At 44.4% G+C, this 16002-nt stretch overlaps 1 protein-coding gene across 1 annotated transcript; it reads left to right on the top strand.

The window, feature by feature from the left end:
- Window positions 1–4774: 4774 nt before the first annotated feature.
- On the top strand, window positions 4775–14118 carry LOC308687298 (uncharacterized protein; the record flags this gene model as incomplete). The annotated part of the gene is made up of 3 exons (XM_081359721.1): window positions 4775–4807; window positions 12328–12412; window positions 12494–14118. The coding sequence occupies exons 1-3, from the start codon at window positions 4793–4795 to the stop codon at window positions 14116–14118; spliced, it is 1725 nt and encodes a 574-aa protein (XP_081215847.1). The 5' UTR covers window positions 4775–4792.
- Window positions 14119–16002: the final 1884 nt, after the last annotated feature.

The raw sequence follows: 16002 nt of genomic DNA, 5'->3' as shown, positions 1-16002 counted from the left end.
GGTTTAATCTCACATTATAATGACTTTAATCTCGAGATGGTTTTATTTTTTTATTATTGCTTGGCCCTAATCCTCTTCTGTACTAACCAGACAAAATATCTTTAAGCTATTTTTTTTTGACATCTGACCAGATTTCTTTTCTTGATGCTGTTATTATTTTTGCATTTTACCTTGAATGTGTACTGGTATGTTCAGTTGTTTACAGATCATATTGTATTGTAGCTTTAGGATTAAAATTACAGAGACAATTACTTGACTCATTTTTTGCTTCCACCATCAAATTTAGATTTAAAATCATGTGATTTAAAATGTTGTAAAATTAACTATTTTGCATATATGTAGAGAGAAACTAGGATAACTTTATCCCATTTATGTAAAGAATTATTCATCAGTATATTACTATTTATCAGTACTACTACACAGGTTAGAACATCATCTCAATACAATATTGAGCATACTAATACACTCTAAATTAATTGGTTAAACTTTTGTTTGAAAAAATCTTCTTTGTGGAATTTTATTCCTAATTTTATTTTTGACCGACTTGGGGGTCTTTCTTTTTTACTAATGTGTGATTATAAAACTGACAAATTGCCAGTGAAACTTTCTGCCTTTCATGCTCAAGCTTTATTGGCTTGAAAAGCACAGCTTCTCTCCGCAGCGGTCTTTCATCTGGAATAACCGTTGCATTTTGTATAGACACAAAAGTATTTTTTTTAAAAGCTGATTTGAAAAGGGTATTGTTTTAGTTTGTCATTTGTTTAACTCTCAAGGATACCTTATGACGTATGATGAGTTTCTTCTGCACTTTACTCCCAAGGACTCCCAAGTCCTGACTCCCAAGGAATTTGCTCTTGTATTTTCTGCAATCAGTTCTGGCATAATTTCCTGTGTTGTCATCAGCTGATATGCCCATAATTAACCAGCTGACACAGTATGTGGTAAAGTTTGTTTTTTACAGTACAAAAACAATAAGAAATCTATTCGTTCTCTATTTTTAAAGGAGGTTTTCACCAAATCTTGTTCTATTGCTTATTGGACTAAATTTGTTAATGACCTCGATTGGGAAAGTGTCTGGTTATTTCCTCATACGCTTTTTGGTTACAAACAAGGTGAAAGAAATCTCTTTCAAGATATTGCACATATTCTACCCTGTCACACATTTCCTTCGTAAGTTTAAGAAAGACATTGATGTAAGCTGCTCGTTTTGCTCTTTACACTTGGAAACAGTTCCACACATCTTCTGGCATTGTCGTCATGTGAAAAAGTTATGGTATGAAGTGTCTAAATTTATTACGGAAAAAGTACTCTCTAATTTATTTTTGCATTTTGAAAATGTCATTTTTGGATATTCAAAGTATAATAAGTCAAATTTCACATCCATACGTGTACGTTTTCTAACAAAAAGCCCCTTTTCTCAGTATTCCATTAAAGAATTCGAAAAGTACTTTTCTACTATTCATTCTTGTGTGTGTTTTTTCTTTGCTCCCCTGGCTCTAAAATTGTATGTTGTACTGTTTTGTTGTTTAAAAAAAAAAAAAAGCATACATGTCACTTGTCACCAGCGCATTATAACCCAGAGATCGGTACTGCGCATGCGTCTATGAAGTCGCCAAAACACACCACCATCCAGTACGTATTGGATCTGATCCAGCTACGTCATCGGGCTGGCTGCTGTATTAGACCTGCCACAAGACGGCACTGTCTTTAACACTCTTGATGCTTCTTTTCCCGAAACAACCAGAGAAAAGCTTCAATGATTCAAGAGGCTTCACTTCTTCATTCCTAATTAACAGACTTGAACATACAACAGCAAGAGTTCCAACAGCATTCAGTTAGAATAAAGGACTTTTTTTAAAGGGGTCATATAATGCCATTTTTGTACAAGCTAATATGATTCTTTAGGGTCTAAATGAAAAGTTTGTAATATACTTTAATTAAAAATTCTCATTAGTATTGTAAGAAAACACTCATTTTACCTGGTCAAAAACGGCTCTGTTTTCAGCACGCCGTTTAAAGGGATACTCCACTTTAAAATGAAAATTCTGTGATCATTTACTCACCCTCATGTTGTTTTAAACCTGTATGAATTTCTTTCTTCTGCTGAACAGAAAGGAAGATATTTAGAAGAATGTCAGTAACCAGACAGTTTCTGGTACCATTGACTTTTATAGTATATTTTGTTCCTACTATGGAAGTCAGTGGTACCAAAAAATGTCTGGTTACTGACATTCTTCTAAATATCTTCCTTTCTGTTCAGCAGAACAAAGAAATTCATACAGGTTTGAAACAACATGAGGGTGAGTAAATGATGACAGAATTTTCATTTTAAAGTGGAGTATCCCTTTAAGTGCATGTGTCTTTAAATGATAATGAGCTTTGCTCACCCCGCCCCTCTGTTCTATGGGCGTTTTGACCAGGGGGGCAGGGTTTCATAAAATGTTGAAGCTAGCCCGGGCGCCGCCATTGATTAGCGGACCATCACCTGCTGTTAGCATTCCATTGACTCCCATTCATTTTGGCGTCACTTTGACAGCGAATAACTTTACATCTGAGGCGTTTAAAGACTCCATTTGTCCATTATTTATTTCTAAAGAAACACGAAAATGTATAAAAGTCTCCATTACCTTGTATCTTACGTTATGGCCCCGTACGAGCAGTTTTTGTAAAAATATGCTAACGATTGCGTGATAACCACACGACTCTCTGTCGCACAGTAGAAAGATTACCGTATGGACAGGAGGAGAAGCTTGCAGGCGATCGGGGGGACGTGGAGGCAAAATGACAAAATAATTAATCAGAATACCCACTAAAAGTTTCTCCTGCTCCTGCTCATGGACAGCTCCTACTCACACTCTCCGTCTCTGCAAGATTCGGAAGGGAATGATTCAGATTTCTCTTGTCACAGCTACTAGAAGACAGACGGGTTGCTCACGTCACATCTACGTCGTCAAGCTCAGCTTGAGTCTGCGCAGTCGCTCGACCCCCAGGAAGTGAGAGCTTCTAATTGACTTCACTTGTCTCCGTTGAATCCAATGGGGTCACTGTGTCCAGTTTATTTTGTCATTTTGCCTCCACGTCCCCCCCGATCGCCCTCGAGCTTCTCCTCCTGTCCATACGGTAATCTCTCTACTGTGTGACAGAGAGTCGTGTGGTTATGACGCAATCATTAGCCTATTTTTACAAAAACTGCTCGTACGGGTCTTTAAACGCCTCAGATGTAAAGTTATTCGCTGTCAAAGTGACGCCAAAATGAATGGGAGTCAATGGAATGCTAACAGCAGGTGATGGTCCGCTAATCAATGGCGGCGCCCGGGCAACCTTCAATAAAATATTAAACCCTGCCCCCCTGGTACTGGCAGGGTAGAATAGTGAGATACGAACGCTATGTATTTACTGATGTATACGTTAGTTCATTGACAGATTGATTACAGCTAATGGTCATGAAAAACTTTTTTCTGTAAATGTAGCCTTGTCAGTGATGCGTAACGTTATCTATGCAGTGTTGTTAGGTACAACTGTCAGGGCTGAAGCACTAACATTTTACTGATCTGTTTAAAAAATAAGCAGTCTGTGAGACTATGACAGTCATTAGGCACATAAACAACACATACTCAGACAGGAGCTAATAGCCTTTTCAATGTTCTCGTTTATAAAGCATTCTGGTGAAATGATTCGCGCAAACATGAAAGCATTGCTGTTGATCGTGGGGAATATTCCCTTCAGCGGTTCGGATTTAGGAACATCAACATGACTGCTGTGTTCGTTATTACACCCAAGAACAGAACACCACAACTGCTCATAGACAGTGCTCCAGCGTTTCAACAATAACGTGCAGACTATGATTGACAGCTCGCTCACGAGCGAGAGCGGGTCTGTGTTGAAACACTGCTGTCAATCAACAATCGTGGGAGGGGCGTCCGACTGTGTGACGTCACAAGATCGAACGGCTTGATTTGAGATGGGGGGAAAACATAAGAAGATTTTAAAAAAAAAACACTGGATGGATTTTTATCATTTTATGATGGTTGTGTACAGGCACTGCCAACACACATTTCAGTACAATCAACTTGTAAAAGTGCATTTACCATTATATGACCCCTTTAAACACAATAAAACTAAGTTACAGCATCATTTAGACACACACAGACATCAAAACAGCTCATGAATCTCAACAAAGGTGACAATAAAAAACCATTCAGCTGCATCATTTATTCAGTTTTGTACTATGGTGGTACCCAGCATGCATTGCGACATGACACTTTTGATTGTCACAACTGTTGATATTCATGTGCCTATTGTTGATGTCTGTGTGTGTTTAAGTTATGCAGGAGTTCAACATTTTTTATGCTCTGAATGATTTTAATATCCTCCAAAAATACATGAAATACATTCAAATATAAATATAAAATTAAAAGACAAAGGATGAGATCGGTGAATCAGTGTCTATGATGATTATGGCAATATCACAACAGCCAAAAACACCTGTTAATTCACAATATATTCCTGTAGGCTACTGTCTCAAAAACAACAAATATTACTCAGAATTCATTGTTTTTATGGTATATTGCTGTTTAAAAAAGAAAGAAAAAAAGAAAAGAAAAAAGGTATTATTGTCAGAATTAGGCTGTTTTTTTTTACAGCAAGGTTTCACAGTGTGCATAATACTCTTTTCACACACAGATAATTAAATATCCAGTTGTTAATATGCAAATATTGTAAGAAATAAAAACATGTATTCTGAATCAATGAATTATTTTGTGTTCAGCAGTTAAACTGTGACAGTGGAGATATGGCTGAATTCATGGTAAGTTACAATCTTTGTTTATGAGCTTTTAAAAGCAGACAAGTAAATTAGGGGGGATTTAGTTGGGGGTGTTTGCCGACCCAGAGGCCTGAGGGTTAAATGTGTGATATAGTTAATGTTCCCTTTCGTGGTCACTCCGAGTTACGTCGGATGACGACGAATGGGGTTTCGCTTAGAAAGCCTATCACCTTCATGTATAGAAAACGAGCCAATGGCAAAGAAATGTCATGGGTCTGCGGAATTTGCATAGCGTAACTCCGCCCCACCCTGGGGGTATATAAGGAAGTACGCTGGCAACATGCAGATATGGTTTCGCTTCGGAGCTGAGAGCTATTTCTTCACTCCACAAGCCAAAATCCTGAGTTACTCTTTTCTCCTTTCATCTTCGAAACGAGCGAACTCTTCTGTGTTGGTGTAATGGCGATCTCCAGCGAGTGCACATTACCCTGCTGATCTGTGCAGTGATCTGCCAGTTAGTGTGTTTCTTCCTGGTCGCTTCAACATCCGCAGAGTTTTTCCTCCCACAAAAAGAGCTTGCATGCGGCACGTCTTTTTAAAGATGCCTCGCCCGTGCACTTCTGGTTGCGGTCGCAATGTTTCCCCTTCTGATGGGCACAATCGCTGCTTTGTGTGTTTGGGCATTGATTACACTAAAGCAGCGCTTGTGGATGATTCATATTCTCACTGTGGGAACATGACCATCTCCACGCTACGGTCGAGACTCAATGAGCTTACTCGAGTGAGAGTCCCCTCATCCACACCCCGATCTACGGTCTCCGCGAGAGGCTGTACTTCAGCTTGTGGCCAGGGTGACCTGAGGGTGACGGTGTGGAACAAACCGCCGATTCATCCATGGTCCACACCCCCCTCTCCAGCGCCGGTACCTGCGAGTGTTCAGACTGAGATCGCTGGTCCCTCTACGGAGGCCCCACGTGTCTCTTTCGGCGCTCCAGAGGAGGATGCAATGTCAATCGCTGCATCACAAGGTGGGCAGGAGTCATCAGGAAGTGACAATTTGGCTGTGCTGCCACCTTCGGGTGTTCCAGCATTGCCCGAATCAGATCCCGAGATGACGGCCATGCTTTCCCGGGCAGTCGCGGCCATTGGGCTCGAGTGGTCTCCGCCACCCGACTCTGTGCGCTTGCGGCTGGATTGGTTTTTGGGTGTGGCCGCTGACCCCCGTCGGCGTCCATCCCCAATACCTTTCTTCCCGGATGTGCATGAGGAGGTCACGCGGTTCTGGAAGACACCATTGTCTTCCCGTGATCGTTCGTCGACCTCCTCCGCCTTTCCTCCCCTCGATAAGGCCGCTGCCTGTGGGTACACTGGGGTTCCCCCAGTGGAACGTTCTGTCGCGATGCAGCTGTGTCCGGCATGCGCTTCCTCTCATGGTGACCCTAAGCACCCATCCAAAGCCTGTAGATTTTTGTCTACCCTGGTGGCGAAATCTTACAGAGCGGCGGGATAGGCAGCCGCCTCTTTGCATGTCATGGCCATCCTGTAGGTCTACCAGGCCCAGGTGCTCAGGGACATGCACGAGGGCAGGACTGACCCAGGGCTCTTTGATGAGCTGCGTGCCGCCACCGACCTTGCTCTCCGAGCGACGAAGGTGACCGGACGCTCCCTGGGCCAGGTGATGTCCACAGCTGTGGTCCAGGAGAGACAACTTTGGCTGAACCTGGCTGATATGCGGGAGGCCGAGCGGACTCGTCTGCTCGACACCCCCATATCCCAGGCCGGCCTCTTCGGCGGCGCGGTCGAGGACTTCGCCCAACAGTTCTCGACCACCCAGAAGCAGACTGAGGCTATCAAGCACATTCTGCCCCGACGGCCCACTGCTGCCTCCACCCAGCCGTCGGCACAGAATACTCAGCCTGCTCGTCCAACGACGAGCAGTACCCTAAAGTGATTAAAGAAAGAACTGGTTCCCCCAACCCTGAGCACACAGAGTTCTCGGACGATAGTGCGCTGCCCACGGGTCTCGCCACTATCATCCCCCTCTGTCACAGAGTTCTCGGATGACAGCATGCGCCGCCCACGGGCCACGCTCCTCTCATCCCCCTCTGTCGCCAGACCCCTGCCAGAGCACGCCCCCGTGGGATGCTAGTCCTCCCCTGGCCTCCTCTGGCAGGATGCGGCTAATGACCATGCCCCCGCACAGGGCCGCTATACCACCCTCACCTGGGCCGGTTATTCCGCCTCGCTGCACCACCGATGGTACGTCTGTGGTTCGAATGACCCCGCTGGTACAGAGTCTGGGAACCTGGCTAGAGCTTCTCAGGCTGTCCCGCTGGGTCGCGAGAACCATCAGGCTCGGCTACGCGATTCAGTTCACACGGTCTCCTCCCCGCTTCAATTTTCTACGGGCCGGAGTGCCCTTAGAACAAGTTTCCTGGCATGTTGTTGTATCAACAGATGCCTCCACCATGGGCAGGGGCGCCATGTGCAATGGTCATGCTGCCGCGGGCTCCTGGACAGGACCCAAGCGCCTTTGGCATGTCAATTGCCTCGAGTTGCTGGCTGTATGTCTCGCCCTGCACCGCTTCCGTGCGCTGCTCAGGGGTCAGCACGTACTAGTCCGATCAGACAATACCGCGACAGTAGCGTACATCAACCGTCAAGGTGGTCTGCGCTCCCGCCGTATGTCGCAACTCTCTCGCCACCTCCTCTTATGGAGTCAGAAGCATCTGAGGTCGCTTCGAGCATTTATATCCCGGGAGACCTGAACCTTGCGGCCGACGAGCTGTCTCGGCTTCGGCCTCTCCCAGGAGAATGGAGACTCCATCCCCAGACGGTCCAGCTGATTTGGGATCAGTTCGGGTACGCACAGGTAGATCTGTTTGCCTCCCACGACTCGTCCCACTGCGACCTGTTTTATTCCCTGACCGAGGGCACGCTCGGCACGGATGCACTGGCGCACAGCTGGCCGCGGGGCCTCCGCAAGTATGCATTTCCCCCAGTGAGCCTTCTTGCGCAGACCCTGTGTAAGATCAGGGAGGACGAGGAGCAGGTCATTTTGGTTGCCCTGTATTGGCACAACCGGACCTGGTTCTCAGAACTAGTACTCCTCGCGACAGCACCTCCCTGGCCAATCCCTCTGAGGAAGGACCTCCTTTCTCAGGGACGGGGCACCCTATGGCACCCTCGTCCCGATCTTTGGAACCTCCACGTGTGGCTCCTGGACGGGACGAGGCAGGTTTGAGTACCCTACCACCAACAGTGGTGGCTACCATCACTTCCGCTAGAGCATCGTCCACGAGACATGCCTATACGTTGAAGTAGAACCTCTTCGTCAACTGGTGTTCTTCTAAACATCAAGAACCCACGAAATGCCCGATCAGTGTCGTGCTTTCCTTCCTGCAAGAAGGGTTGGAGTGAAGGCTGTCTCCCTCCACCCTCAAAGTGTATGTTGCCGTCATTGCCGCACATCACAACGCAGTTGATGGTAAGTCTATGGGAAAGCACAACCTGATCATCAGGTTCCTGAGGGGAGCGAGGAGACTGAATACTCCTCGCCCTCCTCTCGTTCTCTCTTGGGACCTCTCAGTGGTTTTAACTGCCCTGCAGAGTGCTCCCTTTGAGTCTCTGCAATCAGTGGAGCTTAAGTTCCTGTCAATTAAGATAGCGCTCCTGGTTGCATTGGCCTCCATCAAGAGGGTAGGGGACCTGCAGGCATTTTAGGTTGATGAAGCGTGCCTGGAATTCGGACCGGCTAACTCTCACGTGATCCTGAGACCCTGGCCCGGATATGTGCCCAAGGTTCCTACCACCCCCTTTCGAGATCAGGTAGTGAACCTGCAAGCGCTGCCCTTGGAGTAGGCAGACCCAGCCTTGGCACTGCTCTGTCCAGTATGCGCCCTCCGCGCTTACGTAGACAGAACGCAGTGTTTCAGGACCTCAGACCAGCTCTTTGTCTGTTATGGTGGGAAGCTGAAGGGAAAGGCTCTCTCCAAGCAAAGGTTGTCTCACTGGATAGTGGATGCCATTGTTTTGGCATACCAGCAGCAAGGTTGACCATGCCCCTTTGGTGTGACGGCCCACTCCACTCGGAGTGTGGCATCCTCTTGGGCTCTAGCACATGGCGCCTCGCTAACAGACATTTGTAGAGCTGCAGGCTGGGCGACACCCAACACATTCAAGGTCAGATAAATCCTATCACATAGAGCCTCTTTCACCTAGCTATCATCATATAGAGACTGTGTCTGTTCCCCGAATTTGGAAATCCAAAAAACGTTTAAACCCAACTAAGGTTAAAAATTTAATTGATGTTCAACAAATAAAAAACAGCTATAATACAGATGAGCAAATGCTAAAGCTTGGGTTGCTGAATATTCGATCGCTTACTTCAAAAGCACTCGTTGTTAACGATATGATTTCAGATAATAACCTAGATGTGCTGTGTTTGACAGAAACCTGGCTAAAACCAAACGATTACATTACTTTAAATGAATCAACCCCGCAAGATTACAGTTATAAACATGAGCCTCGTCTGAAACGCAAAGGGGGTGGTGTTGCTGTAATTTATAGTAATAGTTTCAAAACCACTAAGAAATCAAGTTTTAAATATAATTCTTTTGAAGCATTGGTGCTTAATGTAAAAATATATAGTGTAAACGATAAATCACGTTTGAGATTTGTGCTGGCTACTGTATACAGGCCACCAGGGCACCATACAGACTTTATCAAAGAATTTGCGGACTTTCTATCAGAATTAATATTGACTGCAGATAAAGTACTAATTGTTGGTGATTTTAATATACACATCGATAATGAAAAAGATGCATTGGGATTGGCATTTAAAGACATTGTAAATTCTATTGGAGTTAGACAACACGTGTCAGGACCTACTCATCGTCGTAATCATACTCTAGATCTAATATTATCACACGGAATAGATGTGGATGCCGTTGAAATTCTGCAGCAGAGCGATGACATCTCAGATCATTACCTAGTCTCGTGTAATTTCCATTTAGCCAAGGCTGCAAAGCCGACTCCGTGTTACAAATATGTGAGACCTATCACTTCTGCTACTAAAGATTGCTTTATTAATAATCTTCCTAATCAGTTTCATCATCTCAGCATCTCAGATAGCTTAGAAGAACTAGATATTACAACAGAAACGTTTAACTCTCTCTTTTCCAGCACTTTAGACACAGTTGCTCCGTTGCGCTTAAAGAAGATTAAAGAAAATAGTCCAACGCCGTGGTACAACGAGCACACTCGGGCCCTTAAGAGAGCAGCCAGAAAAATGGAGCGCAACTGGAAGAAAACAAAACTAGAGGTATTTCGCATTTCATGGAAGGAGAGCTCAATTACTTACAGAGAGGCTTTAAAAGCTGCTAGATCTGCTTATTTTTCAACCCTATTAGAAGAAAATAAACATAATCCTAGGTATTTATTTGAAACGGTGGCTAAACTAACGAAAAATAAAGCTTCAAGCACCGAAGTTTCCAAGCAACACAGCAGTAATGACTTTATGAACTTCTTCACTTATAAGATTGATAATATCAGGGACAAAATTATAACTATGCAACCGTCTACTACAGTATCACATCAGGCAGTGCATTGTAGTCTCCCTGAGGAAAAATTTGATTCATTCGTTGCTATAGGAGAGGAAGAATTTACTAAACTCATTAAATCATCTAAATCTACAACATGTATGTTAGACCCTATACCGACTAAGCTACTGAAAGAAATACTTCCAGAGGTCATAGATCCTCTTCTTAATATCATTAATTCGTCTTTGTCTCTAGGATACGTACCAAAAAACTTTAAGCTGGCTATGATTAAACCGCTTGTTAAAAAAACACAACTTGATCCTTCAGAATTAGTCAATTACAGGCCGATCTCGAATCTACCCTTTTTGTCAAAGATATTAGAAAAGGCGGTATCCTCACAACTGTGTTCCTTTCTTGAAAGAAATGATATCTGCGAGGATTTCCAGTCAGGATTTAGACCGTACCATAGTACCGAAACAGCTCTCGTTAGAGTCACAAATGATTTGCTCTTATCATCCGATCGTGGTTGTATCTCGCTATTAGTGTTACTCGATCTTAGTGCTGCATTTGACACCATCGACCACAACGTTCTTTTAAATAGATTAGAACATTATGTTGGCATTACGGGAAATGCACTAGCATGGTTTAAATCATACTTATCTGACCGTTATCAATTTGTAGCAGTAAATGATGAGATGTCTCATCGATCACAAGTTCAGTATGGCGTACCACAAGGCTCAGTACTAGGACCGCTGCTGTTCACTCTGTACATGCTACCCTTAGGAGATATCATTAGGAAACATGGAATTAGCTTCCACTGTTATGCTTTGAGTAAATCAACAAATAAAAGCAACAAATAAAATAAAATTCCTTATCAAAATTTATAAGGAAAGACAAGTATTCTGTTTAGGCTTGGCTTGTAGGGAATTCCAAACCTGCGTATATTCAAACGCACATAACTATAGAACCCATTCTAAATGCGCATGTGAACGCCATCGGTGTTTCTCACGGGTTCGCGTTTAGAGTCTGTGTGGAGAGAATGGTGTCGTCTTAGTGGCCCCTAATTTAATAACAAATGATCATTGCGACGGAAGCAAATCAATTAAAACTAACTTTAGATGGAAATAACTTAACTCTGCTGTACAGCCGAAACAATCTCTGTTGCCTTAAATTATACGCTTATCTCTGTAAAGCTGCTTTGGGACAATCTACATTGTTAAAAGCGCTATATAAATGAAGATGACTTGACTTGACTTGACATTCGCGAGATTCTACAATATCCGAGTGGAGCCAGTTTCTTCTCATGTACTCGCTTCAACTAGCCGGTACTAGATTCTGCTCAGGTGTCTTCGTTTGCTCGACATTCCTCTCCACGGATGGGCTCCATGCGATATTCTCCTCAGGTGAGCCTAATAAGCCCTGAGTTTCCTCCAGCACTGTTGACATCAACGTCAGAGTTATGCCACCGGCAGTTTTCGCGCTTGGCTAGGTGCCTCCATGTGCATGGTTCCCCCTCTGGGCGACCCCCACATGTGTATTTCCACTGTAAGCCTCTCTGAGCATGTGTCTTTCCCTTGGCAAGCCACCTTGCCACCCCTGGGTTGAAATATTCCACCTGCGGCTGGACACCCCAGTGTTACTCCATATGCAGCCCCTCAGGGTCATATGTGTATTCCAAGTCCCCCCCCCCCCCATCTTCGGGCTGGGCATAATTGCATATTTCCACTGAGGTATTCCTGTGTTAAGTAGAACTCCTTCGTCCGTGCTAGTCTCACGACAGGGAGCTCAGACTTGCGCAGGGCTCGTGAAGACAGTCGAAGTGGCGTGATAAGACTGGGGACCTTTCTAAGCGAAACCCCATTCGTCGACATCCAACGTAACATCTCCGTTCCCTACTCATGGAAAGAGGGTTACATACGTAACCGAGATGATTTGTTGAACATTGTGGGCACAATCAACAATATTTACTGATACATAGATGTGATAGATAAGTTATTAAGGGCAGTAAACTTATTTCTAAAGATCCCACACCGTCGAAGAAAGTCTGTCTGCAGTGAAGTCAGCTGTGCCTCATTTCGAAGTCTTGATCAACCTCCTTCTTTCAAACGTGAGTTTGTACTACTTTATGAAGTTTTCCAGCCACATTATTTTTGTATATCACGTCATGATGCCACCCTCATTAATCCAGGTCCCCCAGGACTTTACCAACTGAACACGGAAAGAAAGCATATTGATGGGACTGATAAAAAGGTCAGACGATGGACATATGGACGAAGAGACAGAAACAAGCAGAACAAAGTCATACTGATGGTGGGAGAAACCGGCACTGGGAAAACCGCCATGATCAACACCATGGTGAACTACTTACTGGGAGTGAAGTTTGAGGATCAAGAGTTTGATCAAATCACAGAAGAAGAAAAACCAGAAGCTCAGTCCCAATCCCTGACATCTGAGATCACAGTTTATGAGGTGTTTGTTGAAGAAAACCCAACATCTCTGACCATCATTGACACTCCAGGATACGGAGACTCTGAAGGATTCGATAGAGAAAGAGAGATTTCTGATGATCTGGGCAGGTTATTCTCAGATGAGGATTTTCACTATATTGATGCCGTGTGTTTCGTGATGAAGGCGTCTCAGAATCGACTCTCTGGAAAAGAGCATTACATATTCCAGTCAGTTCTGTCTCTGTTTGGCAAATATATAGAGAAAAACATAGTGTTCATCATCACACACTCGGATGGAGGATCTCCAACCGATGCTCTGAATGCCATTAACACAGCGCAGATCCCCTGCAGAAGAGATGAGAGGAACAAACCTGTTCACTTCTTATTCAACAACCAGCAGGAAGAACAAAGAGCACATGCTCACAAATCATCATGGGAAATGGGAGAGAAAAGCATGGAAAAGTTTTTGAAACTCCTGCTAGAAAACAACAGAAAACAAACTCTGATGACAGTAGATGCTCAGAAACCGCGAAAACAACTTGAAGCCTGTGTCTTTAATCTAATGGACCGTATCACTGAGAAAGAGTTCAAAATCAAAGAACTGACTGAAATCCTGAAAGCCATAGGACAGAACAGAGACAAGATCGAGAAATCTCAGAACTTTGAGTTTAGTGTGAACAAAACTGTCAAGAGAAAAGTCTTAATTAAAGAGAGATTATTATTAGTATTGAGCAAAGAGGCAACCTGCTGCACTGTGTGTGAGGAAAACTGTCATCAGTTTGGTTGTTGGTGGGTCCCTTTTAATAAACTCTCAGTGTGTGATGTCATGATTGATGACCACTGCACTGTGTGTACAGGGAGATGTCCTTACAGTAAACACATCAAAGAGAACAGGAAATATGTGATGAAGACAATAGAAGTTAATATGTCATTTGATGAGCTTAAACAGGAGTATGAATCCACCAGTGACCGGGCTGAAACCAGCTTTGATAAAACTAAATATGAGGACGACACTAGAAAGAAACACAAAAAAGACAAGAAAGAGTCTGAGAATAAAACAAAAATAGAAGAACACCTGAAGAGAGATCTGGAGAAGGCTAAAGCAGAAAAGTCCATCCTGCTGCATGAAGCTTATACGCTTATCATGAAACTATCAAAGAACCTAATAACAACAGGCTGGTATTTCACTGCTGAACATCTGGATTTTTTCATTCCCAGACTGGAGGAGGAGATGGGAAAAGATGAAGAGGTGCGGGACCTGAGAGGTGTGAGGAGATCTTTGGAAGAGTGGGCAAACAGATTTAGTGAGCAGAATTGGGCTGTGTGGGGAGTGCAATATCTGTCTGATAATTTACTTTCCTGGTGAACCCCATTTCAAAATCCGTAACGACCCTTGCAACACTTGCAGACAAATCTTAAAATAATATAATTAACAACTATGGCCGAATTTGACTTGCATTATAATGTTATCTACTAATATGTGCTACTTGGTATTGACCAATATGTTTTATAACACAATAGACCTAATATTCCAACCTTTAAATAATGTTTAAGAAATGGGATGAGTCAGAATGATTAAGTATTTTATCAGATCAATGAATAATTCTAGATACCTTTTTATCTGAGTTGTTTCGATTTTTAGAATGCTTATCAGCTTATTTCTCAGCACATAACAGCGCATAAAAATGTAGTCTGAGTTTCACAAACGATAAATGCAGACTGACTGTAAATGTGAATCCAGTCTCTGTCAGAAGGTGGCGCTTGTGGACCAGCAGAAATGCAGAAATCGTCTCAGGTTACGTATGTAACCCTGGTTCCCTGATAGGGAACGAGACGCTGCGTTTGAGACGCGGTGGGAACGCCCTGCGTGATTGCGTCGTGAAGCACGTGTATAATCAGTCCAATGGAAAGACGAGACGTCATAGGCGGGTGACGTCATCGACCAGGAAACTATAAGGCAGCCCCGCTGACACAGATCGCGTTAGCTTCTGAAAAAGCCTGAAGCAAGTCGGTCAGGGCATGCAGGAAGTATGGCAGGCGAACGCAGCGTCTCGTTCCCTATCAGGGAACCAGGGTTACATACGTAACCTGAGACGTTCCCTTTCAAGGGAACTCGAGCTGCGTTTGAGACGCGGTGGGAACCCCATACCCACTACGCCATAATGCCAAAAGCCCGTTCTGTGTGAAGTCCTTGCGCACACTAAGAATCAAGCAACCTGACCCCAGGAGTGGAGAGGTCTAGATCATAAAACCTGACAAATGTATGTGGTGAGGACCAGCCCGCCGCATTACAAACATCATGAATAGAAACTCCTGATATTAAAGCCTTAGAGGCAGCCATACCCCTCGTAGAATGAGCCCGGACAGCCAAAGGTGAGGGCTGTCCGGCCGCTTCATAAGCCAGTGAGATAGCCTCAACTACCCACTTGCTCATCACCTGTTTAGATGCAGGGCAACCTTTCCTGGTTGACCCAAAGCAGACAAACAATTGTTCCGATTTACGCCACAGGGCAGCTCTGTGGACGTAAGCATCCAAAGCCCGCACAGGGCATAACAGATTAAGATTTTCCTGATCTGGGGTATTAAATGGTGGAGGATGAAAGGCCTGCAGCACTATTGGCCCCGCAAAATTAGTAGGGACCTTAGGGATGTAGCCCGGTCTAGGGTGAAGAAATGCCTTCACCATACCAGGTGCAAACTCCAAACATGAAGGAGCAACCGACAAGGCTTGCAAGTCTCCAATTCTCTTAATAGACGAAATAGCGAGAAGGAATAAAGTTTTTAGAGTGAGGAACTTTTCTGAAACCTCTTCGATGGGCTCGAAGGGAGCCAAGGCCAGACCCTCAAGTACGATGGCCAAATCCCAAGCCGGTGCTCTAGAGTGCAATGCAGGTCTCAACCTCAAAGCACCACGGAGAAAACGAATAATCAGAGGATCTCTCCCAAGAGAAGTGCCCCCCAGAGGGGTGTGGTAGGCCGATATAGCCGCCACATATACTTTCAAGGTCGAAGGTGATAATCCAGCAGAGAAACGGTCTTGCAAAAAATCAAGAACTGAACCAACAGGGCAGTTAACAGGATCTAGGTGACGTACACCACACCAGGTAGAGAATAATTTCCATTTCAGTGCATAAAGTTTTCTCGTGGAAGGTGCTCTGGAATGGAGAATGGTCTCAACGACCTCAGTCGAGAGACCGGATTCTATAAGCCGGGCCCCCTCAGAGGCCAGGCCCACAGTTTCCACAACTCC

Source organism: Scardinius erythrophthalmus, assembly GCF_964197995.2.
Source record: "Scardinius erythrophthalmus genome assembly, chromosome: 1".
Taxonomy (NCBI): domain Eukaryota; kingdom Metazoa; phylum Chordata; class Actinopteri; order Cypriniformes; family Leuciscidae; genus Scardinius; species Scardinius erythrophthalmus.
Note: the sequence above shows the minus strand (reverse complement) of the source record. Positions and strands in the feature narration are given on the sequence as shown.